Raw genomic sequence first — 26245 nt, forward strand, 5'->3', positions numbered from 1 at the left:
TGCCAGTTGCCTTTTTAAAAAGTTACCTCCCAGTGGGAATTATTGTAACACTAGAAACAGAGCCCGTTGTGCAAATAAATACAACGGGCTCTAGAAAGCTGGGGCTGGGGAAGAGTGGTTAGGAAGGGCTGGCAGTGGGGGGCAAGGGGGGGGTCTGGGGAGAGGTGAGAAGCAGGAGGGGTTTGGGGAGCAATGGCAGGTAGGCAATGGGGGTTTGGGGAAGGTGGAGAAGCAGAAGGGGTCTGGGCAGAAATGGCAAGTAGGGAGGCAATGGGGGTGGGGAGGGCTGAGAGGCAGGAGGGGTCTGGGGAGGAATGGCAGGGAGGGCGGGAATAGGGGTCTTGGGAGGATGGAGAAGCAGAAGGGGGTGGGGAGGATCGGCAGGGAGGGAAGGAATGGGGATCTTGGGAGGGTGGAGAAGCAGGAGGGGTCTGGGGAGGAATGGCAAGTAGGGAGACAATGGGGGTCTTGGGAGGGTGAAGCAGGAGGGGGTGGGGAGGACTGGCAGGTAAAGGGGCAAGGGGGATCTTGGGAGGATGGAGAAGCAGAAGGGGGTGGGGAGGAATGGCAGGTAGGGAGGGAATGGGGGTCTTGGGAGGGTGGAGAAGCAGGAGGGGGTGGGGAGGACTGGCAGGTAAAGGGGCAAGGGGGATCTTGGGAGGATGGAGAAGCAGAAGGGGGTGGGGAGGAATGGCAGGTAGGGAGGGAATGGGGGTCTTAGGAGGGTGGAGAAGCAGGAAGGGCCTGGAGTGGAATGGCAGGTAGGGAGGCAGTGGGGGAGGGGGAGAAGCAGAAGGGGTCTGGGGAGGAATGGCTGGTAGGGAGGGAATGGGGGTCTTGGGTGGGTGGGGAAGCAGGAGGGGTTGGAGAGGAATGGCAGGTAGGGAGGGAATGGGGGTCTTAGGAGGGTGGAGAAGCAGGAAGGGCCTGGAGTGGAATGGCAGGTAGGGAGGCAGTGGGGGAGGGGGGAGAAGCAGAAGGGGTCTGGGGAGGAATGGCTGGTAGGGAGGGAATGGGGGTCTTGGGTGGGTGGGGAAGCAGGAGGGGTTGGAGAGGAATTGCAGGTAGGGAGGCAAGGGGGGAGTGGGAAGGGTGGAAGGCAGGATGTAGAGCCAGGGAGGGCGGGCAGGCGGAGACCGGCGCGCTGCGGCTCCTGCAGGCCTCTTAGGGTTGCGGCGCTTTGCTCGCGCCTCGTCGCCCCGGGTCCGAGGAAAGCCGAGCGTCGCAGCTCCTGCAGGCCTCGTAGGGCGTCCCCTCGCCCTGGGTCTGCGGAGAGCGGCACGCCCAGCTCCAGCGGGGCTGATGCGGCAGCGTGCGCTTCGCCCTCGCCCTCGCCCCGCCCCTGCCAAAAGCGGCGCAGCTGGGCTCTGGCAGGGGTCAGAGGGCGGCAGGCCGTGGGCACTTCTCCCCCGCCGCGGCTCCCTCGAGGTTTGCTGGCGCACAGCCCTTCCGGCTCGCCGCCAACTGGGCTGGGAAGCCCCAGGTTCAAACTTTCGGCAGCCTGTGCTGCTTAAGCCACTGTCAATATCAGTATCATTCGGGACGAAAGTGAAACTCCCCTGTGCTGTGGCCTTGGGGTTCAGCATCAGTAGCCACAATGTGTTCTGCTTCCATCAGAAGCCTGGGCAGGTGTTTCTTGCAGTGATGTGCTTTGATGCGGAAACCAGACAATAAATAATCTATTCCCTGGGAGGGGAGCTAGAATAAGGTACCTAAATAATGCACAAGCACCGTCAGAACTACTAGAACCATTCTTCTTTGTCATATTACATTCCTTTCTCCCCACTCTATATACCCACCTGAGGTCTCAAATCCCACCAGAGACAGGAGAGAGCTGCAATGAAAATATCACGAGAGACGCTTTTATGCTTAGGATTGTTTTTTATTGGACGAGATGGAGATCAGGTAACCTTCAGTCCAAAAATGTATCCAATGTGATTTGTACCAATGTAAAATCACTGCTGAACTGAAACATTTGGCCAGTAGGTCAGTTGTACCATGGAGGCTGGACTTCAGGGCAAAAATCTGGCCCCGGGATCAAAAGCTCAGTGTTTGGAGCAGAGGCAAATTGCAGGTTGACCCCAACAAGCCCCTTTGAGCACAGTAGGACTTAAGTTTGAGCGAATATGCATAAAATCAGGTTACCCCATTTGTGTATATCTGCAGAAGCCTTGGGATGGGATGAAACAAGAGCGCTGGATTTTCATTCTCTATTTCGCATTGGAAACACACATTGTCAATCAAAGGGAGGCCCCCCTTAGATCAGTAAGAACAGGGTCTAACATTCTCTAAGGGCCAAACTACACAAATTATTAACAAGTTGTGTCCAGGAATACTCCATACGCTGATCCAAAGTCATGCAAATAACGCCAAGTCCTCACCAAGGTCTTTTTGATGCAAGAAAAACGATAGAGGGGCAGGAGACTCTCCCCATGGTTCTGTCCTCAGCCAAATTGGGCTTCTGCAGACTTTAAAAGTGATGTTTCCTGAAGCTGCTGTGTCTCCCTGGAAAAAGCTGGTTGGGTCTGGAGAATTCGGACCGAACCCATTAAAAAAATGTTTGGCCCAAAACGCAGGACTTCATCTGAGGGCTAAATAACCATGACACCTGCAGTTTATGACCACTAGAGGGCAGCCTTGATCCATAAAGCATAGCAGCAAATGATTATTTGCATTCTTATGTTAGCAAATTAATTTCTTTTTGTCAAATCCAGATCTGCAATGAAACAACACTTTAAAGACAAACTCACAGAAAGACATGTATTGTCGAAGGCTTTCACGGCCGGAGAATGATGGTTGTGGGTTTTCCGGGCTGTATTGCCGTGGTCTTGGCATTGTAGTTCCTGACGTTTCGCCAGCAGCTGTGGCTGGCATCTTCAGAGGTGTAGCACCAAGAAGACAGAGATCTCTGTCTTTTGGTGCTACACCTCTGAAGATGCCAGCCACAGCTGCTGGCGAAACATCAGGAACTACAATGCCAAGACCACGGCAATACAGCCCGGAAAACCCACAACAACCATCACAGAAAGACAGCTGATAAAACCACCTCCTAGTGATATATATTAGACCAGGCCATTGGACTTTGTTGTAAATCTTCATTCAAAACTTTTCCAACTTTTATCTCCCCCCTACCCCCATTATCACCACCTCGGACACTTACAAAAGGCACCCCTGGTAAGAAGTACAAGGGGAATGGATGTTTGCACAGAATCCAAAACTTTGGCCTTTTAAAACTTTAGTTTCTAACGTTTTGAAAAGCAAATATGATTATTTCATGAAACAAGATTGTTGTTCTGGAGACATGTACAATTGTTGAAGGATAAAAAATGACAAGGAAGGTACATTTCACAAAATGGTGTTTAGGGGAGCCCACTGAAGAATTCAGTGCCAGCAAGCAAAAGAAAAAGGGTTGCATGAACACAGAGTTCAGGAAGAGAGAGAAAAACAAAGTGCAGAGGGAGAAATATTTTACTCTTTTTCTTTAATGAAACTATTCATTTAGCCAACCAACCTTGAGCAGTGCCGCACTAAGTACCCCAATAAACAATTTAAAAATGACCTAACATTTGCCACACTTAAACTCCTTCTAATTTAATAAGACATGCAAAAAAAAATTAGCAACAGCCAGTGTTACTCAAGTCCATACCTTCCAAAAAGTTTTTTAAACCTTGTCTGGTATTAACAACCCTGCATTATCATAGAAAACAGGAGTAATCCACAGACTCCTATTATGGAAATTATTGCATTCCAGAAAACAATGCTCCAAAGTTTCTACCTGTTCAATAGCAGAGCAACAAAGTCTGTCAGAATATGGAATCTTTTGCATTTGACCTTGCTTTACTTGGGAAGGAATGGAGTTGCAAGCATAAAACACTCTCCTATATCATGGAACAATTTAAAACTCTAAATATGGTAAAGGAGCCTTTGAACAAAACAGTCCCAAATACAGAGGAGATCATATCCTACAGGGTCTCTGCATAGTGCTCAAAAATCCAAAGTATAAAAATGTTTGTTTACCAAAGTGCATGCGGCTAACCTTCCCATTCTCCATAACTCGCTACTGTTAAGCCCCAACAGTTGGATTCTAGTGTCTATTAATTTCCTCCATGGGGTGACATATAAACCAGATTTTAGTAAGTAGAGACACCCATTTTACATAAGCATATTCAGATACTTACAAACATCAGGTCAGTGAGAGCTAGCGTGCTATATTTGTCTCGTGTCAGCTGTCTTCTGATGGCATGGCCCCAAAGACAGAGAAGTCAAGCACATGTGAAGACAGAAGGAATGAGCCATTGTCCTCTGAATTGTGAAGATGATTATGCAAAGGATGGTCATGATATTTATACAACACATATCACATAACCAAGGGTGGAGGTGGGGGAGCTACATCCTAATAGGGCAACATAAGTTATTTTTCACCAAAAATAAAACCCAATGATTATCCTGTACCAAGTTGGTTACTGAGAGCAGAACTACAAGTGACAAAAGGCACAGGTTGGACACTTGTCAGCTTCCTTCAAGGTTTGATGGGAAATGTAGGCATCCTGGTCTTGCAGCTTGGCTCTCTGACTGCTGTCCAAAGGACTTTTCAACTGTCACTTGTCCAACATTCCGCCAAGCTGCCTACATTTCCCATCAAAACTTGAGGGAAGCTGACAAGTGTCCAACCTGTGCCTGAGTAGGCTGTAACTCTGCTCTGGACTGCATTGAAAGATTCTTAACCGAGCTTTGACAAAGGAAAGAGTTTGACCTCCATGAAAGCTCATTTGATCTGAGTCCAAACCTACCTCAGTGCTGGTATCAGTCATAAAACGTTTATTCCTTTCTCACCCAAACAGGACCACTGGAGAAGAAGTAAAAGACAAGGAGATGCCTCCTCAGGCCCATGTTTTTCCAGTAATGGAAGAACTCCTGGATGGAGGAAGAAAAGAGCAAGTTTTCCACTTCTGCGTGATTGCCACTGCAAATCACCCCCTCCAGAGGGTATTTGCAAAGAATGGGGAAGGGGATTTTGAGACATTATTAAAGGCAATAGCAAGAGTATATGTATTTATTTGTTTTATTGAACAAATATTTATTGTGGCTTTCCTTCAAGGCCCTCAGCATAGTTAACAAGGTTCCCCCTCTTCCTAGCCATTTTATCTTTTTAGGAAGGAACAGAAATAATGTCAGGAAGAATAATCCTAAAAATACTATGACCGTTTAATATTTGAGCCATCAACCATGCTCACAATCAAAGTGGCAAGAATATGAACCATAGCTAAATCACGGATGAAGAAGACTTCTACTGCAAATTAGTGAGAGGATAGTACAAATATTTCTTTTCTCTTAATTGGTTGGGAAGTTCATTTTCATTCACCCTCTTCCCTTTGGCAAATTTTGAGTTTCATTTGTTTTCTGATATGACACTTCTATGCCATTTTTATCTTATTTTTATCTTTTTTTATATTTGATTTATATGCCAAAAATAGGTGTCGATTTTAATGGCAATACAGCCAGTCAACTTGAAAGTTCAAACTGAGCCACAGCTGTCACAAAATCCAGTATCATTTACTGAATGTTGAACATGGCCCTCCTGTTTGAATGAAAAATCCAGAACAAAGGACCACCTGAGGACAAGACAGATATTTCTACAAACCTGGAGAAACTTTCTGGTTTGGAGAAAAAAAAACATTTTTAAAAAGAATATAAATAAAACTGCTGGTGTTTTTAGTCACAAGGTAAAGAAAAAGTGAATCTCTGTTTGGAAGTTGCCTGTCATGAACATTCAAGGAAGTTCCAACAAAAATCACAATACTTGTCTACCCAGCAAAGAACAGTGCAGTTTGCCTTCTTTATATATAATCTCTTAAGACTAATATGCTGACAAAAAGTGAAAAAAATAATGAAGTGAGAAAGAAGCACATTCAGCAAAAGACACGCCCTTCCTTTTAGCAGAGCCAATCAGAGTCAAGCGGATGAACATGGAGGTGGAGCGGAGATGCTCCGGATGAATAAAAAAGTGAGTTACCGTGGGGACATCCAACATTGTGGGTTCTGCTTCACTTTCTTCTTGGAGCCCTAAATCTCTCCAGCATGTTCTGGGCTGCCATTGTGACCCTACTAGTGATGTGGTGCACAGGTAGAAACAGGTGAAATACGCATTAAAATTGCTGCTGTGCAGCTGACGAGCAGAAAGGATGTAACGATTTCTGCAATATTATTTTATTCCAGGTTCAGACTCTCAGCCTACCCTGTCCCAGGCATCATCAGCATCAGTAGCACCAGGGAACACAGTGAAGCTCTCCTGTGTCATTAGCGGTGGATCCAGCTTCACTAGCTACATGCAATGGTACCAGCAGAAGCCTGGGAATCCCCCACGGTGGCTCTTAAGTTATTATTCAGATTCCGACAAGTACCAGGGCTCGGGAGTCCCCTCTCGTTTCTCTGGTTCCAAAGACTCATCAGGTAGCACCGGATATCTAACCATCGCGGGAGTCCAGGCAGAAGACGAGGCTGATTATTACTGTGCTACAGCTCATGGCAGTGGCAGCAGCTTTCAGTAAACACAGTGAGACAGTCAAACGGGGAACTGAGATAAAACCTTCCCCCTGTGTTTCATTTGGAACTGCCAGGCATTGCAAGGCATAGGTTTTCGATCTCTGGTCTGTCAGGCTAGCAGCTCAAATGTTATCTTAGCTGCAAACTCTCTCTCCAACTCATCTCTATATCTGAATCATGGGCTTAATATAAATATTGGCCTGACATAAAGGGCAGAAACACTTTAAATAATAATGGCAAACAGTCATCAACTTGTGTCCATATATAAATGCATCTAAACAATGTGAAAAGAATACTGAGTATTCTCTCCCAACAAACCTAAAGCTAGTTGACTGGCTATATTGCCAAACCTAAACAACAACCACGGTTCTCCGGCCGTGAAAGCCTTCAACAATACATTAAACCTAAAGCTGTTTCTCTCACTCACTGCAATAAAACCAAAATGGAATCTAATTAATAGCCAAGGTTACCCTGCTTGGTGTGGATCAAAAATTAGGGGGGAGAGGGTTGAATAGGGCAGAAACATAAACTCAGCATTTTAATTAGTAGACAGCATGAGGGGGTTGACCATCCCAACCCTATGCCATAGTGATGATCTGAACTGGAGGGTCCATGGCTGCCATTTTTCTTGGAAGATCCGTCCATGCATCTCCCTGCATCTTATTCAAAACATTCACAATCTGCCAAACAGACTCTGCCCCCGCTTTCTAATTCTGTTTTGGTGAAAAATCTGGACTCAGTAAGGCACAATGGATATACTTTGGTCAAATCAGGAGTTTCTACATTTTAATGCAAAATCATAGAAGGAGATAAATACAAAGCAAACTCGTAGCATTCTTTACTAGGCAGGCATCTGGGTCTTGTTATGAACCTCTCCTCTCGGTAAACCTTTTTCATCAATGAAAATCAAGGGTGTTCCCCTGTTAAGAAAAAAAGCATGGAGCAAAAGTTGATACAGAATCCAAAGTTTCAAATTCCAGTTTAAAAATTCAGTTTTGAATGACAAGCAGTCGATGCTGTAAAACAAAACATACTTAAGTGACAATACAAGCATTGTAGTTCATCAAACAACCTTAAGAGAACATTTTGCAACACTCAGCCCTACCACACACCTCTTTCTCTCCAGAGTTGACAGAAACTTATATATGACTCCCAAGTACTCTCTATGAAACAGCTTTCCACACTTTGTATGCACTCGGACATTATTGAGGATTTGTCTACATTGAGTCACAATAGCAGAAACTGAATATCTGGACTTAGACAGAATTTACATTATCCTCACCTGGAGTACCATAATTAGGTACAGGGTCAGGCCTGAATTAAGATTTGCTTTGATTCACGTGCAAAGGAAGGAAAACAACCACATTATGAAACCAGGCAAAGGCACCGTTCAACCAGGTATAGCATATCTTATCTTCAAGTGTACCCATGCTTATACGAACCAATCAGAATGCAGCAGAGTGACACAAAGGATGGAAGTGACTCCACCTCCCCAGACAGGGTCTTTATATAAAGGGAAATCATATGAAGAACTTCCAGCATTGGGAGTTCTGTCTTCATTTCTGGTTAGGGCTTCAAATCTCCTCATGATGTTCTGGACCCCAATTTTTAGCCTTTTAGTGATGTGCTGCACAGGTGAGGGCAGGTGAAATCCAGAATGCAATCAGTGGGAAGTACAGGGCAGCTCATGTGCAGGTCGAGTGTGACCATTCCTATCCTTTTCTTTTTCCAGGTTCAAACTCTCAGTCTGCGCCGTCTCAGCCACCCTCAGCATCTGTGTCACTGGGGAACACAGCGAAACTCTCGTGCTCCGGGATCAGTGGTAATTCTGTGTCCTGGTACCAGCAGAAGCCTGGGAACCCCCCAAGATACCTCTTATATTATTATTCAGATTCCAGCAAGCACCAAGGCTCTGGCGTCCCCGCTCGATTTTCTGGGTCCAAAGATGCATCTGGAAACACCGGCTATTTAACTATCTCAGGAGTCCAGGCAGAAGACGAGGCTGATTATTACTGTGCATACTGGCCTGGTAGTGCTTGTCACAGTGATACAACCAGATGAGGAAGCAAGACAAAATCTCCTCTTACTATTCCCTAAGGAGACCTGAATTGGGTGTGTAAACAAGAGGTGTTAAACCCATGACAGTTGGTAAAGAGTCATGCTCCAGTTCTGTCCAACTGGGAGGAGTCTATCTGCAGTCAAACCATTTGGGATGTACGTGAAAACTGTTGCGAGTGGAGCATGCACAGCAGTCCTAAAGTAACGTAGGTCCAGCAAAAAAATAATTTTGGTTTTTAGAGAGTTCCTATGTTCAACCCCGAAGAGCATCCTGCCTTTCTCAATAGCTTGCCATTTATGACCACTAGAGGGCAGCCTTGATCTGTAAAGCATAGTAGCTGTTGCCTTCTCACATGAGCATTTTACTTTATTTTTGTCGAATCGAGAACTGTAATGAAAAAACACTTCTAAGGCAAAATCACAGAAAGACAGCTGGCAAAACCACCTCATATTAGACCAGACTACTGAACTTTGTTATAAATCATTCAAAAATTTTCCAACTTTTATCTCCTCCCATTACCACCACCTCCGACACCTACAAAGGCACTCCCGGTAAGAAGTACAAGGGAAGTGGATGTTTGCACAAAATCCAATGCTTTGGCCTTCAAAGACTTCAGTTTCCAAAGTTTTGAAAAGCCACAATGATTATGTCCGGCTATTCGCTAAACAAGACCTTTGTCCTGGGGAAATGTTCAATTCTTGAAGGATGAAAAATAACAACAAAGGTACATTTCACAAAATGGTGTTTAAGGGAGCCACTTGAACACATTGCGAGTAATACGTTTTGTCGCATGACTAGAAGAATTCAGTGCCAGCAAGCAGAAGAAATAGGGCTGCACCAATGGCAAAGTCCAGGGAGAGAGAGGAAAAATAGGATCAGCGGGAGAAATAGTTTATTTGTAACTATAGATCCCAACACATTTCATACACAGATTCATCAGGAGATCTGGAGAGCAGCAATCTCTCTGAATCCCTCCCTTGATCAAATGGAAGAATTCAACCAACACTTAGATCCTATCCCAATAAGTCATCCTTCTTTAGATCACAAATCACAGTTCATGAGTGCCTGAAATAAGGCTTCTGGGGCCAAGGGGTGTCATTTCCCAAATAGTGACTCTCCCTGTCACATGATCAAAAGAACCAATGGGGCGAGAACCGAATAACAGAAAGGTGGAGCTTAGAGGTTCTGCCTCACCTCCTTCCAGAGTATAAGTAATTCCTGTCCTCTCTGCTTAGTCCGTATCTGGTGGCTTTTGATCCTTAGAGAGCCGCCCCAGCCCTCCTCACCATGCTCTGGGCTTTTCTGGTTGTCCTAGTGGGAACGTGCTGCATGGGTGAGAAACGGAGATTGAGAAGGATGGGGTTTTTTTTAACAGATTAACAGTGTGATTCTAAGAAAATTAGGCATACCTAACTGTGCCCAGGATCCGGCTGCCTTAGTGCTTGTGAGGAACTCTTTAGTGGAATTTAACACCACCTCTTATTTTTCTTCTAGGTTCCAGCTCTCAGTCTATAGTATCTCAACCACAGGCAGCATCAGTGACACCGGGGAAGACAGTGAAACTCTCCTGTGTCATGAGCAGTGGGAACAGCATCAGTGGCTATACTGTATACTGGTACCAGCAGAAGCCTGGGAACCCCCCAAGATACCTCTTATATTATAAATCAGATTCCAGCAAGCACCAAGGCTCTGGGGTCCCCTCTCGGTTTTCTGGGTCCAAAGACACATCTGCAAACACCTGCTTTTTAAGCATCACAGGAGCCTTGGCTGAAGACGAGGCTGATTATTACTGTGCGGTGTGGCATAGGAGCGCATGTCACAGTGATGCTGCCTTATGTGGTAGCAAGACAAGAATGTCTCTTTGTATTCCCTGAGGGGCTGGGGTCTGAATTGATTATACAGTTGAGAAGGAAAGGAAATTGTCTCTGATCAGCCAAAACAAAGTGAAAACATACCATAAATACTTAGATGCAATGAAAAACAAAACAGAATACCCAACTGTTTATAATATACACAGTGAAATCCTCAGCAGAGTTACTCCAGTCTAAGCCCGTTGGAATCAATGGGCTTCAGTGAGGATTTCACTGACAGTCATCCAACACACAGCATTGTTAAGTCTCATGTCCTTGTGTTCATTTGGAAAGCCCTGACTGAGTTAATTCTTGCCAGACAATAGCCTGAACGTCCCCACAATTAATTAAAGAAACTCAAACAATGATTGTTTACTGATGGGATGGCCATTAAATCCTTTTTCATTAGCATACTCAGATCTGACAAGCATCAGGTCAGTACCTGAGTATCTGGTCAAGTATAGCTAACTTGTTATAGTCGTCTCAAGAGAGGGAAGCTGCCCTATCACTGAGTGACACCCAAGGACAGAGAAGCCAAGCATATGTGTGCAGACAGAAAGGTCTGTTCTCAGAATTGTCAAGGTGATTACGCCAAGGATGGTTACGATATTTACACATCAGATACCACATAACCAAGGGTGGAGGTGGAGGGAATACATTATCCTCAGAATTCTTTGCCAAAAATAAAACCTCAATCATTATCCCGTACCAAATTTCTACTTATAGGCAGCGAGGCCACTTGCAGTCCTAAGCAGAGGTATACTCTTCAGTTGCAGGGAACAGTCTTAGAAGGTTTATGACTCTACTTAGAATTGCCTTGCAAGATTCTTAACAGAGAGCCAAGCTGCAAGGGATGAATTACACTTGAATGGCAAGTGAACAGACTCACGTGTATTCCTCATAGTGGAATACATAGAGATCAAGTGGAGCGCAAGTGAATGGCACATGAACAGGGAGGAATACACATGAGTCTTTTCACTTGCCATTCAAGTGTAATTCATCACTTGTAGCTTGGCTCAGAGTCTGCAGAAAGGAAAGAGTTTGTTCTCCTAAACAGCCCATTATGAACTGAGCCCAAATCTACCTTGGTTCTGAAATGGCTATCATAAGAGGCTTAATGTGACGGCCATGCTCCCCAGCAACTACTCCGTTCCTTTCACACCCAAACTGGTCCACAGGAGGAGGAGGAGGCAAAGACAAGGAGATGTCTCCTTAGTCTCCAATAAATCATTATTCCTGCTAGAAATAATTTTTTACTTAATTATGTTGTAACCATTCCAAAGAATTATCAGGTAGAGATATTATACGGGTCAGGTGAGCAGCTTGCCACACTCATTTTTTTTTGCAATATTGGAAAGGAGAGAACGTTCCTAGGAAAATAGGCGAAGTGCTTATGGTATGCAATTTGGCAAACCTGGTTAAATTACCAGCATATCAGAGATCAAAGGAGCTTAGCAAGGTGCTGGTCTCTTGTTTTGAACACATAAACCAAGATGGGGACAATATAATTTGCAAAATAAAAACAAACATTGTATGGCATATTGTTCAAAATATGTAAATGGGGTGTATATAGTATGTTTACTTATTTGATATTATATGTATATTTAAGTGCATGAGAATTTGTTGCATAAAATAATTTAGAAAATTAGAGCAAGATCCTGGGCATCAGGAAGCATACCTGTGAGCTCCTAATTTTCCAGTAATGGGCAAACACCTGGCTGAAGAACGAAGGGAGCAAGTTCTCCACTCCCGTGTAATCTCCAAAGAAAACTACCCCCTCCAGAGGACATTTGCAATGAAAGGGAGCAGGGACCTCCTAAGGACAAGGGGGTTATTCCTAGAAACATGGAGAAACCTTCTGGTTTGGAGGAAAAAAATTAAAAAATTAATAAAGCTGTTGATGTTTTTAGTTATAAGGTAAAGAAAAAATGGTAACAAAAAAAAACATGGAACAAAAGTCATGGAAGCCAAAATTTTGAATTCCAAGTTAAAAATTCAGTTTTGATTTACAAGTTGTCGATGCTGCAAAATGAGATATACCTTGGTGACAGTACAAACATTGAAGTTCATCAAAGGACCTTGGGAAGCCATTTCCTAATTCTCCTACCACACATCTCTTTCTCTCCAGGGTTGAGAGACACTTACATATGATTCCCAGTTATTCTGTCCAAACAGTTTTCCACACCTTGTACACTCTTAGACATCATTAGAGGTTTGTCTACATTGAGTCACAAGAGCAGAACCTCTTTCTAAGTAGCTTGACTTAGGCAGAATTCAAGTTCTCTTCTAGGGTACCATAATTAAGTACTGGGACAGGTCAGAATAAGACTTGCTCTGATTGACATGCTCTCAGTCTGAGCTGTCTCAGGGCCAAGCTACACATGACAAATGACACTTGAACAGCAAGTGTATTTCTCCCTGTTCACTTGCCCTCCACTCAATCCACTTGCCGTTCAAGTGTCATTCGTCATGTGTAGCTTGGCCCTCAGCCACCATCAGCATCAGCATCTGTGTCACCAGGGAACACAGTGAAACTCTCATGCTCTGGGATCAGTGGGAAAACTGTGTACTGGTACCAGCAGAAGCCTGGGAACCCCCCAAGTTACCTCTTATATTATTATTCAGATTCCAGCAAGCACCAAGGCTCTGGCATCCCCTTTTGGTTCTCTGGCTCCAAAGATGCATCTGGAAACACCAGCTTTTTAACCATCACAGGCACCCTGATCTCTACTTTGATCTGTTTTAAAGAAATACTCGAGTGGCGGTGGAGAAGATGAGTTTGGTCTTGGATGCTGACTTTTGTCCAGTGTAGAACGTATTATAGGAGTAGGAGGGTGCGGGATATATTTCTCTTTTTTTCTCCCATCCCCTCAGCCTTCTAGCCATGTACACAAGTGAAATGTCTTGGAATATACATTGAAACATTGCTAAGATAGATGCTGTTGAGAAGCAGACCGAGTATGACAGTTCCTACAATTTTTCCCCCAGGATCAAACTCACAGCTTGTTCTGTTTCAGCTCCCTTCAGCATCCAGTGTGCCACCAGGGAACACCAAGAAGCTTTCCTGTGTCATCATGAACAGCGGAGTCAGCATCAGTGGCTAGTATACGTCTTGGTATCAACAGAAGCCCAGGAAATTACCATGATACCTAGTAGAGTATTATTCAAATTCCAGCAAGCACTACTGCTCTGAGGTCCCCTCTTGATTTTCTGCTTCCAAAGGCACATACAGTAATGCTTCCCTTGGGAGGGTGCACTTCAGGGAGGGAACTATGCCATACAATCCACCTTCCATAGCAGCCGTTTTCTCCAAGGGAATTGATCTCTGTATTGTGGGGATCAGTTGCAATTCCTGGAGAGCTCCAGCCCCACCAGGAGGTTGGTAACCTCAGTCCTTCCCCTCTTCCCATGCTCCTGAGGCAAATTCCCCACTGCAAAGAGAGGAGGCAACCCCCAAATAGTACAAATCTCACTGTAACTTTCTGCCCAGTTATTAACAGATTGGAGCATGGGGGACTGAGAGATCCAGGCTCTGCTTGGACAAAAGCACAACATTGGCCTTACATTTTAATCTGAAACGTCAAGATTCGAAATAATCATGCCAGTTAAGACCACTAGAGGACTTCCCTGACCTAGAAAGCTCCAGAGCTGATAACCATCAGCTTTATGCAACCGGTATTGTGGTGTTCAAAGGGCTGAATTTTAGAGGGGGTGATGGCAAAGATTTTTTTTAATTTTATTTTATCGTATTTATATTCTGCCCTCCCCGCAAGCAGGCTCAGGGCAGATAACAGCATTAAAAACATTTAATACATTTCATTAAATATTAAACATAAAACATTAAAAGCATTGTATAAAGATATTAAAAATAGCAGCACTCTTTTTTTTTTTGGTGGCAATTACAGAAAGTGCAACAGTGCAATTGAACATGGCAGCAGCTTCAGAACAGTGGTGGGCAGCTCTCATAGGGAGGGGAGTAGATGTTATATCCTCCAGCCAGTGGAGGCCCAGCCTCAGCCATAAGCCTGGTGGAACAACTCTGTCTTACAGGCCCGGCGGAAAGATAGTAGATCCTGCCGGGCCCTGGTCTCAGTAGACAGAGTGTTCCACCAGGTAGGAGCTAGGACTGAGAAAGCTCTTGCTCTAGTCGAGGCCAGGTGGGCCTCCTTGGAGCCAGGGACTGATAGCAATTTCTTTTCTCCTGATCGGAGGGTCCTCTGGGGAATATACGGGGAGAGACAGTCCCTCAGATACGCTGGCCCCAGTCCGCACAGGGCCTTATAGGTCAATGCCAAAACCTTGAACTTGATCCGATACTCCACTGGATCACTTTCCCAGTTATGATAGGAATTCAGTGACTGGAGAGGAGGCGCTTATCAACATACTTAAGTGCTTATTAATGCCGCCATCAGGAGCAATTCTCTGCCTCCACTACACCCTTGCACAGTGAGAAGAAGAGATAATTCCTACGCAAAAACCTGGAAGCCTCCGGGGTATCCTCAGATGATGTTGCTAGACATCATTTTATGAAAAAATTGGACATAATTATTGATTTGCTTGGATATTTTTGACACATTGTAAAGGGTTTTTCCCCACTGGTCATTATGCATTAAAGAACGGCCACTGATTCCTGGATATGAGGAAAAGACCACTGATGTTTGTCTATATTTAAAGGCAGCTGAACCATAGAGTCACAATAGCAGAAACCTCTTTCTAAGGATCCTGACTTTGGCAGAATTCAAGTTCTCATCTGGGGCACCATAACTAAGTCCAGGGACAGGTCTGAATAAAACTTGCTACGATTGACATGCAAAGGAAGAAAAACAACCACCTTCTGAAACCAGACAGAGGCACCATTCATCCAATTGCAGCATTTATGTGTCTTCCAGTAGACCCACGATCACAAGAACCAATCAAAATGCAGCAGATCAACGTGAAGGATGGGAGAAGTTGCTCCACCTCCCCAAACAAGATCTTTATATAAAGGGAAATCATTTGAAGAACTTCCAGCATTGTAAGTTTTGCTTTCATTTCTAGCTGGGGCCTCAGACCTCCTCACCATGTTCTGGCCTCTCAGTGTTGTCCTTTTAGTGATGTGCTGCACAGGTGAGGGCAGGTGAAACCCAGAATGCAGTCACTGGCGAGCAGAGGGCAGCAGGCTGATGTGCGGGTCGAGTGTGACCATTCCTATCCTTTTCTTTTTCCAGGTTCAAACTCTCAGTCTGCGCCGTCTCAGCCACCATCAGCATCCGTGTCACCAGGGAACACAGTGAAACTCTCGTGCTCTGGGATCAGTGGCTATGGTGTATACTGGTACCAACAGAAGCCTGGGAACCCCCCAAGATACCTCTTATATTATTCTTCAGATTCCAGCAAGCACCAAGGCTCTGGCGTCCCCGCTCGATTTTCTGGGTCAAAAGACACATCTGGAAACACCGGCTATTTAACCATCACGGGAGCCTTGGCGGAAGACGAGGGTGATTATTACTGTGCATACTGGCCCAGCAACACTTGTCACAGTGATACAACCAGATGAGGAAGCAAGACAGAAACCTCTCTTACTATTCCCTAAGGGAACCTGAATTGAGTGTGTAAACAATGAAGAGAGGTATGAAACCCATGAAAATATGGTCGAGAATTCATACTTCAGTTCTGTCCCACTTGGAGGAGTCTATCTACAGTCAAACCATTTGGGTTGTACATGAAAACAATTGTGATTGAAGTATGCACAGCAGTCCTAAAGTAACGTAGGTCAAGCAAAAAAATAATTTTGGCTTTTAGAGAGTTCCTGTCAGAATATGGAATCCCAGTTATCTAGAGTTCGTCTCCCCCCTTCTGCAAGAAGCACAAGGTCTCTTGATTCCAAAAGGTTTATTGAAAGACTATGCTCAGGATACAGGTATCCATAATCCAAGGGCTGTAGAGGCCCTTGGCTGAATGAAAGCTTTGTTGAGAATGGTATGTAAAACGAAAGTTACAACACTTCAAACACCCATTCCCAGCCTCCCCCCTAGTCCTGTCTGCAAAGGCATGAGAAAACGAGGACATCAAGGTTGTTGGCTGGACTGGATAGATAAGACTCTTCACTCCCATGGATATGATCGGCCTGGACAATACCTGGGCCTAGAGGGAGGAAAACTAGACAACTACTGATTATAACACAAGTTAACATGGCGTTACTCTGGCTAGAGAATTGACATCCTGACAGTTCCGATACTCAATTCTGAAGAGCATCGTGCCTTTTTCACCATCTGGATCCACGTATAACCAAAGATCACATCCAGTGTTCTTTTGAGCCGCAGCTGCCAGGCAGGACTCGCCCAGTCATTCATGTGGCCTAGGCAGTCAACTAGAAAACCAGATTCTTAGGGGTGCAGCCCTCAGCTCCTCCTTCTCTCCTCCAGGCTCCACAGCTACCCTCCCCCTTGTGTTACAGAGACCCCTGCAGCTGTGCACCTAGTGGGGTCAATGGCAGCACCAGGGATGGAGGGGTCTCTGCATCTGTGTTCACCCACCAGCTCAATTTGTCCAGGTGAGAGAAGCCTCCTGTCTTTGCATGTGGCTCTTGTGCTTTTTAAAAAATATATTGGTGTAGACCCACTATTGGCTGACAGTGCCATCAAGCAAAATGAGAAGCAACTATACTTTGTCCTAACTGGTGAAAGCAAGACTGTTCATCACATTATTCAGGACAGGTGGGGGGACTAGAGTGTTCAGGACAGGTAGAGGGGGGGACTAGAGTGTCTTCATACAGCTTCTTGTGCCTCTGCCTTGAGCTGAGCCTAGTACATCAGGATGTTGTGCAGAAAGCCAAGTAGAATCTGCAAATTAAAACTGGCAACTGGTGCCTCCAAAGCACTTTTTGCCATCTCTTCTTGAAGCAGCACTTAAGGTTTGTTCAGGTGATTTGTCATTACTGACCCCAAATGCCATTTAGTCTTAACACAATGAAAGCTAATTCGGGTCAGTCCTGGAAAGTACATGGATGGGAGACCACCAAGGAAGTCCAAGGTCACTACCCAGAAGCAGGCAATGTTTCTCTCGTGCTTTGAAAACCTTACAGGGTCACCATAAGTCACCTGCAACCTGATGGCACCTAACACACACACACACACTCATTGAAAACCAATACTGAGAAAACTGATGAGAAGTCAGAGCAAAGAGAAGAGATTTCTCTTTTTAAAATAATGATAACAGAGAGACGCTTCAGTGCTTTAGAGGGAGAACACTAAGTCTTCACAAGCAGTTATCCTAAGACATAAAAGCCAAACCATGCTGCCAATGATTCACTTTTTATCCCTGCACATGCGCAGTACACCACGCATGCGCAGGGAGAAGAAGAGAGCGCGGGCAAAACGGTTTGCTTCCCTGCCACCTCCACATGCCCGGAAAGGTCCAGCGTGGCAGCCTGCCAAGGAGCCTGCCGCTGAGGAGCCTGTGTGACCCATTGTGGTGCAGGGCTGCCCGGCCCAGTGGCCTACTATGGTGTGGGGCTGCTAGGCCCGCTGTGGCTCAGTCTGGCAGCCTGCTGCAGCCAGGGCCAGCACCTCCATCGAGGCAAGCCTGGCATTCACCTCCAGCACTGAGGCGCCAGAGGGTGCGCCAGGGGCGAGGGTGCACACCGCAGAGCTGGCAGCGGCAGCATGCAGGCAGCTGACCAGGAGGGATGGGAAGCTGCCCGCACACCGCGCTGGCCGCCTCCCATGCCTGGCCTGCAGCTATTGCAGCCTTCCAGCTCTCCCGCTCTGCTGCTGCCAGCAACACGCGCCCCCGGCCAGAAGCAGCAGCCACAGGCCAGGCACAGCAGGCATCTAGGGCGGCACGCGAAGCAACAGAGTGGGAGGGCTGGGAGGATGCACGTGCGCCTCCCCAGCCACCTACCATGCCTGGCTGGGCCAGCAGCCTCTCAGCACTCCTGCCCAGCCGCCTGCCACCCCGCAGCCCGGGTGTACACGCACACAGGGGCAGGAGCAGTCATGAAGCTGCCCCCCCCCCAGCCTCAGGTGCCAGAAACTCTGGTGTCGGCCCTGGCTGCAGCACAGGGCAGCCTGGCCTGGCGGTCTCTGAGTCATGGGCCTGTTGCAGCCCAGCCCAGCCTGTTGCAGTGTGGCCCAGCAGTGTGCTGCACCATGAAGGTGTCCCACCAGTTGTGGCACGGGCAGCTCAGCAGGGAAGTGGTGGAGGAGCCTATCTGCGGCTCAGCTGGCCAAGGAGAAATCTTTCTCCCTGCCCAGCTGATTTACAGCCCAGCTCGGGGCCTGCTGCAGCACAGGGTGGCCAGCAGCCCACTGCAGCATCAGGCAGTCTGTCCTACTGCAATGCCAGCTACGGATATGGAGGGAAGGACAAGCTGCCTGGCACCCTCCAAAGCCCCGCTTGAGCTGGGGATGGGGAGGGAAGGGTAAGCCTGCCTGCTCTGCCCTGCCCTGATTGAGCTGGGGACGGGGCGAGAAGAGCAAGCCACATGCTGCCCTCTGAATCCCTGCTGGGACCTGAGGATGGGGAAGGAAGGGTGAACCACCTTCCTCCCTTAGAATCCGTGCTTGAGCTGGGGATGGGGCAGGAAGAGCAAGCTGCCTGACGTCCTCTGAAGCCCTGCTTGAGCTCTGGATGGGGAGGCAAGGGCGAGCCACCAGCCAGAATCTGCAGCCCCGCTGGAGCCTGTGGAGGGTGAACCCACCTGTCAGTCCTCCCCAGCCCCCACTTGCCTGCCAGCACTCTCATGCCCCCCCACCTTTCAGCCCTCCCTGCCTGTTAGCCGTCCTATCCCCCCCATCTGATAGCCCTCCTCAGCCCCACTTGCCCTACAGGGGCAATGTCAGGGCCTGGCCTGAGAGGCCACTTGCTGCCAGGAGGGAGGGGGGCCGCTGAATCCTTTTTCTAGAGCCCATTGTATTTGTTCACACAACGGGCATTGTTTCTAGTGGAAAATAAAATACAAATGTAAATAGACTAAGAGTATTCACTATATGGCATCACACATATTCTTGGAAAGGAAACCTGAAGTTTATGACCACTGGAGGGCAGCCATAATCTATAAATCATAGCAGCTGATGCCTTCTTAAATTAGCATGTTAATTTCTTTTTGTCAAATCGAGAATTGTAATGAAACAACACTTCTAAGGCAAAAGCACAGAGGGAGAGATAGCAAAACCACCTCATATTAGGCCAGACTATGGAACTTCACTTCATTCAAAACTTTTCCAACCTTTCTCTCTTCCCATTACCGCCACCTCTGACACCTACAAAGGTACCCCTGGGTAGGAAGTACAAGAAAAGTTGATGTTTGCACAAAGTCCAATGCTTTGGCCTTCAAAGGCTTCAGTGTCCAAAGTTTTGAAAAGCTACAATGATTATGTCTGTTAGGGAATTTTCAGGCCCCATTTTGCTAAATCTTATTCTGAGCGTATATTCAAGCTACCAGCACACAGAAATATGTAAACAAGTACATACTTACTTGTAAATAAGTAAGGAAAGGCCTGCTCTAGTGTTATGATCCTGTCTCTGGGTGAGACAGGCCACTGAGCAAGGTGTAAACATTTTGTTGTTTTCTTCTTTCTAATTAGGTAAGTAAAAATTTAATCTTGATTGCATTCCTTTCCGAAGAGAATGTCAGACATATGGCTCCAGCTTCTCAAATGTTTGTATACTTCATTTGACGTGCAAGCTGGTAACATGTCATCATCTATGAGAACATGACTCATTCTGCGTCATTTTGATGAGGTGTATGCATCATTTTAACAGGGTTTCATCCTAACCCCTGATCTTTTATTCTGTAAACAGCAGTTATTCTGTAAACAATCGGTATTGAAGGGTATATAAGGCCCTCCAATGGAACTGGTCTTTATACATGTCTCCCCCTAATGGAGAATGTGTCTGGGCTTATTCAATAAACCCATTTCTCTTCTGTATTCACTATGTTTAGTGTCTTGGAATATATGTGTCAGTTGTAGTAGAGGAACTTATGAATTGGCAGCAAAGTACTATGAGAAAATTTCCCCAAACTCTCTGGCTATTCGCTAAACAAGACCTTTGTCCTGGGGAAATGTTCAATTCTTGAAGGATGGAAAATAACAACAAAGGTACATTTCACAAAATGGCATTTAGGGGAGCCTCTTGAACACATTTCAAGTAATAAGTTTTGACACATGACTGGAAGAATTCAATGCCACCAAGCAGAAGAAATAGGGCTGCACCTATGGAAGAGTCCAGGAAGAGAGAGGAAAACTAACAGCAGTGGGAGTAGGATTGCCAGCCTCCAGGTGGTGTCTGGAGATCTCCCAGAATTACAGCTGATCTCCAGCTGACAGAAATCAGTTCCCCTGGAGAAAATGGCTCCTTTGGAGGGTGGACTCTATGACATTATACTCTGTTGAAGCCCCTCCCCTCACCAAACCCCACCTTCTCCAGGCTCCACCCCCAAAATCTCCAGGAATTTCTCATCCCTGAGCTGGCAACCCTAAATGGGAGAAATATTTTATTTGTATTTATAGATCCCAACACATTTCACACATGGGAGAGCTGTAGAGCAGTAACCTCTCCGAATCCCTACCTTGATCAAATGAAAGAATTCAACCAACACCTAGATCCTATCTCAATAAGTTATCCCTCATTAGAACACAAGTCACAGTTCAAGTGTGCCTGAAATAAGGCTTCTGGGGCCAAAGGGTGTTATTTCCCAAATAGTGACTTTCCCTGTCACATGATCAAAAGAACCAATGGAGGGAGAACCAAATAACAGAAAGGTGGAGCTTAGAGGTTCTGCCTCACCTCCTTCCAGAGTATAAGTAATTCCTGTCCCCTCGGCTTAGTCCATATCTGGTGGCTTTTGATCCTTAGAGAGCCGCCCCAACCTTCTTCACCATGCTCTGGGCTTTTCTGGTTGTCCTAGTGGGAACGTGCTGCATGGGTGAGAAACGGAGATTGAGAAGGATGGTTCTTTTTTAACAGATTAACACTGTGATTCTAAGAAAATTAGGCATACCTAACTGTGCCCAGGATCAGGCTGCCTTCATGCTTGCGAGGAACTCTTAAGTGGAATTTAACACCACCTCTTATTTTTCTTCTAGGTTCCAGCTCTCAGTCTATAATATCTCAACCACAGGCAGCATCAGTGTCACCAGGGAAGACAGTAAAACTCTCCTGTGTCATGAGCAGTGGGAACAGCATCAGTGGCTATACTGTATACTGGTACCAGCAGAAGCCTGGGAACCCCCCAAGATACCTCTTATATTATAAATCAGATTCCAGCAAGCACCAAGGCTCTGGGGTCCCCGCTCGGTTTTCTGGGTCCAAAGACACGTCTGCAAACACCAGCTTTTTAACCATCACAGGAGCCTTGGCTGAAGACGAGGCTGATTATTACTGTGCGGTGTGGCATAGCAGCACGTGTCACAGTGATGGTGCCTTATGTGGTAGCAAGACAAGAATGTCTCTTTGTATTCCCAGGGGGTTGAGGTCTGAATTGAATATACACTTGCAAAGGAAAGGAAATGGTCTCTGATCAGCCAAAACAAAGTGAAAACATACCATAAATATTTAGATGCAATTTAAAGAACAACAACAGAATGCCCAATGGTTTGTAATGTAGTCATCCAATGCATAGTATTGTTGAGTCTAATGCCCTTATGTGTTCCTTTGGAAAGCCCTGACTTATTTAATTCTTGCCAAAAAATAGCCTGAATGTCCCCACAATTAATTAAAGAAGCTCAAACTATGTAATTGTTTACTGACTTGATGGCCACTAAATCCATTTTACATTATCATACTCAGATACAGACAAGCACCAGGTCAGAGAGAGCTAGGTTACTACAGTTGTCTCAAGAGAGGTCAGCTGTCCTATACCAAGTGACACCAGAGAAGTCAAGCATATGTGCAGACAGAAAGAATGGTCTATTGTCCTCAGAATTGTCAAGGTAATTATGCAAAAGATGGTTATGCTATTTACATAACGCATACTACATGACCAAGGGTGGAGGTGGGGGAACTACATTATCCTAATAAGACTTGGAATTCTTTGTCAAAAATAAAACCCTGTTGATTATCCTGTACTAAGTTTCTACTGCGAGGACACCTGCAGTCCTAAGCAGAGGTATACCCTTCTAAGTCAATTGAAGTGAACAGTCTTAGAAGTGCATGACTCTGCTTAAGATTGCCTTGCAAGATGCGTAACGGAGTGCTGCAGAAAGGAAAGAGTTTATTCTCCTAAAGAGCCCATTATGAACTGAGCCCAAACCTTCCTCGGTTCTTCTGAAATGACTCAGCCATAAGACCTCAGCACCTGTACACCTACCCTCTTCCTTTCTCATTCCAACTCCTCCACAGGAGGAGACAAAGACAAGGAGATGTCTCCTTAGTCTCCAATAGAAATTGGATGCAAAACTAATCATTTTTTCCTAAAAATATTTTTTACTTCATTATGTTGTGACCGTTCCAAAGAATTATCAGCTAGGGATTTTATACGGGTCAGGTGAGCAGCTTGCCAAACTCATTTTTTGCCGGATCGCAAAGGAGAGAATGTTCCTAGAAAAATAGACTACTTATAGTATGGGCTTTGGCAAAACTTATTAAATTACCAGTATATCAGAGATCAAAGGAGTTAAGCAAGGTGTGGGTCTCTTGTTTCGAAAACATAAATTGAGTCCGGCAGAATATAATTTGCAAAATGGAAGCAAGCTTTGTGGCATATCATTCAAAAGATGTACATCGGATGTATATAGTATGTTTACTTACTTGATATTATATGTATATTTAAGTGCATGTGAATTTGTTGCATAAAATGTAGAAAACTAGAGCAAGATCCTACACATCAGAAACCATACTTGTGAGCTCCTAATTTTCCAGTAATGGATGAACACCTGGCTGGAGAAGGAAGGGAGCAAGTTCTCCACTCCTGTGTGATCTCCAAAGAAAATCCCCCCTCCAGAGGATATTTGCAACAAAAAGGAGCAGGGGATCCCTTGAGGATAAAGTGTTGTTTTTTCCCTAGAAAGGTGGAGAAACCTTCTGGTTTGAAGAAAAAAATAGTTTTTTGAAAAAATCAAGCAGTTGATGTTTTTAGTCATAAGGTAAATTAAAAATGAGTCTCCATTTGGAAGTTGCTTTATATCAATTCCAATAAACATTGCAAAAATCAGTGGTGAGAAGTTGCATTCTCTGGTGGCAGCAGTGTGAGGAAGAAAGTGGAATCTGGCAGCATCAGAAAATCAAAGAAGAAGGAGCCAGTGGCAGAAAGAGGGGAGAAAGTGAAGTGATGCCTGACACAGGTTGGACACTTGTCAGCTTCCCTCAAGTTTTGATGGGAAATGTAGGCATCCTGGTCTTGCAGCTGTAATGGAGAGCCAAGCTGTAAAACCAGGATGCCTACATTTCCCATCAAAACTTGAGGGAAGCTGACAAGTGTCCAACCTGTGTAAGGCGTCACTTGTAGCTTGGCCCTGAGTGGCAGCAACAGAGGAAGGGAAGAGGTTGGAAGGAAAAAGAAGGTAGTAACATTGGAATGATGAAGAGGAAATGAAAGGGAGATGGGGGAGGGAAGGAGGAAGAAGTGGGAGGGTTGGGTTGAAGGAAGATGGCAACAAGGGAACTGAAGAAGAGGGGAGGAAGTGGGGGCCAGTGAGGAATGTGATTTCTCCTCCCTCAAGCTCCTCATGAAACCTTTACATATTATTTCTAACAACTGCTTTTATGGATTTAAGACACTGAACATGGAATAGCAATGTGACATCATGCGACTCATGTCTATCGCTCACATAAACAATCAAGAAAGTGCCAACAAAAATTATAATACCTAGTCCGTTCAGCAAAGTATAGTGCAATTTGTCTGATTTATATATAATCTCTTAATATGCTGACAAGGAATATTGCAGAGCTAATAAAACACCCTTGAAGAAAAACTGATGAAGCGAGAGAGAAGCACATTCACTAAAGAAGGACGCGCCCTTCTTTTTAGCAGGACCAATCAGAGTTGAGCAGATGACCATGAAGGCGGAGTGGAGCTGCTCCACCTCCACACACCGGATGAATAAAAAAGTGAGTTACTGTAGGGACTTCCAATATTGTGGGTTCTGCTTCATTTTCTTATGGGTGCCCTAAATCTCTCCAACATGTTCTGGGCTGCCATTGTTACCCTACTAGTGATGTGGTGCACAGGTAGGAGCAAGAGAAGCACACATTAAAATTATTGCTAATTTGATTACAAGCAGAAAGGCTGTGACAATTTCTGCAATATTCTTTTCCCAGGCTCCAGCTCTCAGCCAACACTGTCTCAGCCACTGACGGCATCCGTGTCACCTGGGAACACAGTGAAGCTCTCCTGTGCCATCAGCAGCGGCTCCACCTTTGCTAACCATGTGGGTTGGTACCAGCAGAACCCTGGGAATTCACCACGGTGGCTCTTAAGTTACTATTCAGATTCCAACAAGTACCAGGGCTCGGGAGTCCCCGCTCGTTTCTCAGGTTCCAAAGACTCATCAGGTAGCACCGGCTATTTAACCATCACAGGAGTCCAGGCAGAAGATGAGGCTGATTATTACTGTGGAACCTGGCACAGCAGTGCTCACCACAGTGATACAATCAGATGGGGAACAGAGACAAAAAGCCTTCTCTTCTGTTCCCTCAAGGGGCCAGATCAGGGTATGTGGATGATGCAGGGTAGCCAGCAGTTACTAACAGCACTGTCCTAAGGAGAGTTATACCTTTCTAAGTCAATAGGCTTAGAACAGGGCTGGGCAATTGTTTTGGCTCGGGGGCCACTTTGTGGGAGCGGAGGTTAGCAGAGGGCCGCACCTTTTAAAATGATTGCATTCATTAGTTAATTTTGCATTTCAGAAAAGATATAAATTGTATCATAAAAATCGATAAATATAAATTAAATAAAATAGTGGTAGTTTTATTCAATTTATTTATTGTGCTAATTTCATATCATCTATAGCTGCAAGCACATTTAATTTTAGAATCAGTTTAATGAGACAAATGTACCCTATCACACTTTTCTACTGTCTTGGTGGGCCACAAAAAACTCTGTAGCAGGCCACATGTGGCCCGCGGGCCGCAATTTGCCCACCCCTGGCTTAGAAGATTGTCATTCTGCTTAGAAATACACTGAAAAAGCCATCCTACCTGCAGTAGAATAGTGCTGCAATTATTCCCAATGGGAGGGAAACCTTTTTTCAATTCCAATTCTTAGAAGTTTGTAACTCTGCTTAGCAAAGCACTTGTAAAGCCCTCACACCTAAGGCAGAATCGTGTTGAAATAAATCCCACTAGGAGGTGAACCTTTTTCAATGAACTCACACTGAAACTATGCCAAAAGGTATTATGGGTGTAGCATATATTGCAAGTCATGTCAAGAAAACATCACTTCTATAAGTTGCTCAAATGATATCCCAAAGCACCTTGATCCTGTCTCAGTATGTCTAATATATAGTCCCACTCAGTGGATTTACATCCATGGCTCTTGCTGCCAAGCATTATTTCCCAGAATCAGCTTCAATGTTATTCGTAGCAATGCAGCCTCTTTTGCTGCTGCATTGCACTGACTGCTTGTATTTTGCTTCCCATCCACCCATATCCCAAGATCTTGTCCACACACATAATGACCCAGAAGTGCATCCCTCATCCAGTATGCATGTGTAACCCTTGTCCACTAGAGGGAGATAAAGAGTTGGGGTATTTCTTATAAGGAAAAAAATGGCGCAATTTTCCCTGAGAGACTGGAGGGCCTGAAACTGCAGGGAGAAGCACTCTCTCCTCAGAAGCACGCCTTTGTATGAACTCTCTATTAATGGTTTAG

At 45.4% G+C, this 26245-nt stretch overlaps 1 protein-coding gene and 1 gene segment (V, D, J or C); both read left to right on the plus strand.

Moving 5' to 3' along the window:
* LOC129341162 (immunoglobulin lambda-1 light chain-like) overlaps window positions 1-26245 on the plus strand; it is a 256067-nt gene that overhangs the window by 193070 nt on the left and 36752 nt on the right. The gene's annotated exons all lie outside the window — the stretch shown is intronic.
* LOC129341161 (immunoglobulin lambda variable 5-52-like) overlaps window positions 6040-26245 on the plus strand; it is a 71846-nt gene continuing 51640 nt past the window's right edge. Inside the window, 2 exon segments of the V gene segment in view lie at window positions 6040-6124; window positions 6217-6544. Of these exon segments, the coding sequence occupies window positions 6079-6124; window positions 6217-6544 (374 nt within the window).

Source organism: Eublepharis macularius, chromosome 13 (genome assembly GCF_028583425.1).
Source record: "Eublepharis macularius isolate TG4126 chromosome 13, MPM_Emac_v1.0, whole genome shotgun sequence".
In the NCBI taxonomy this organism is placed as follows: Eukaryota; Metazoa; Chordata; class Lepidosauria; order Squamata; family Eublepharidae; genus Eublepharis; species Eublepharis macularius.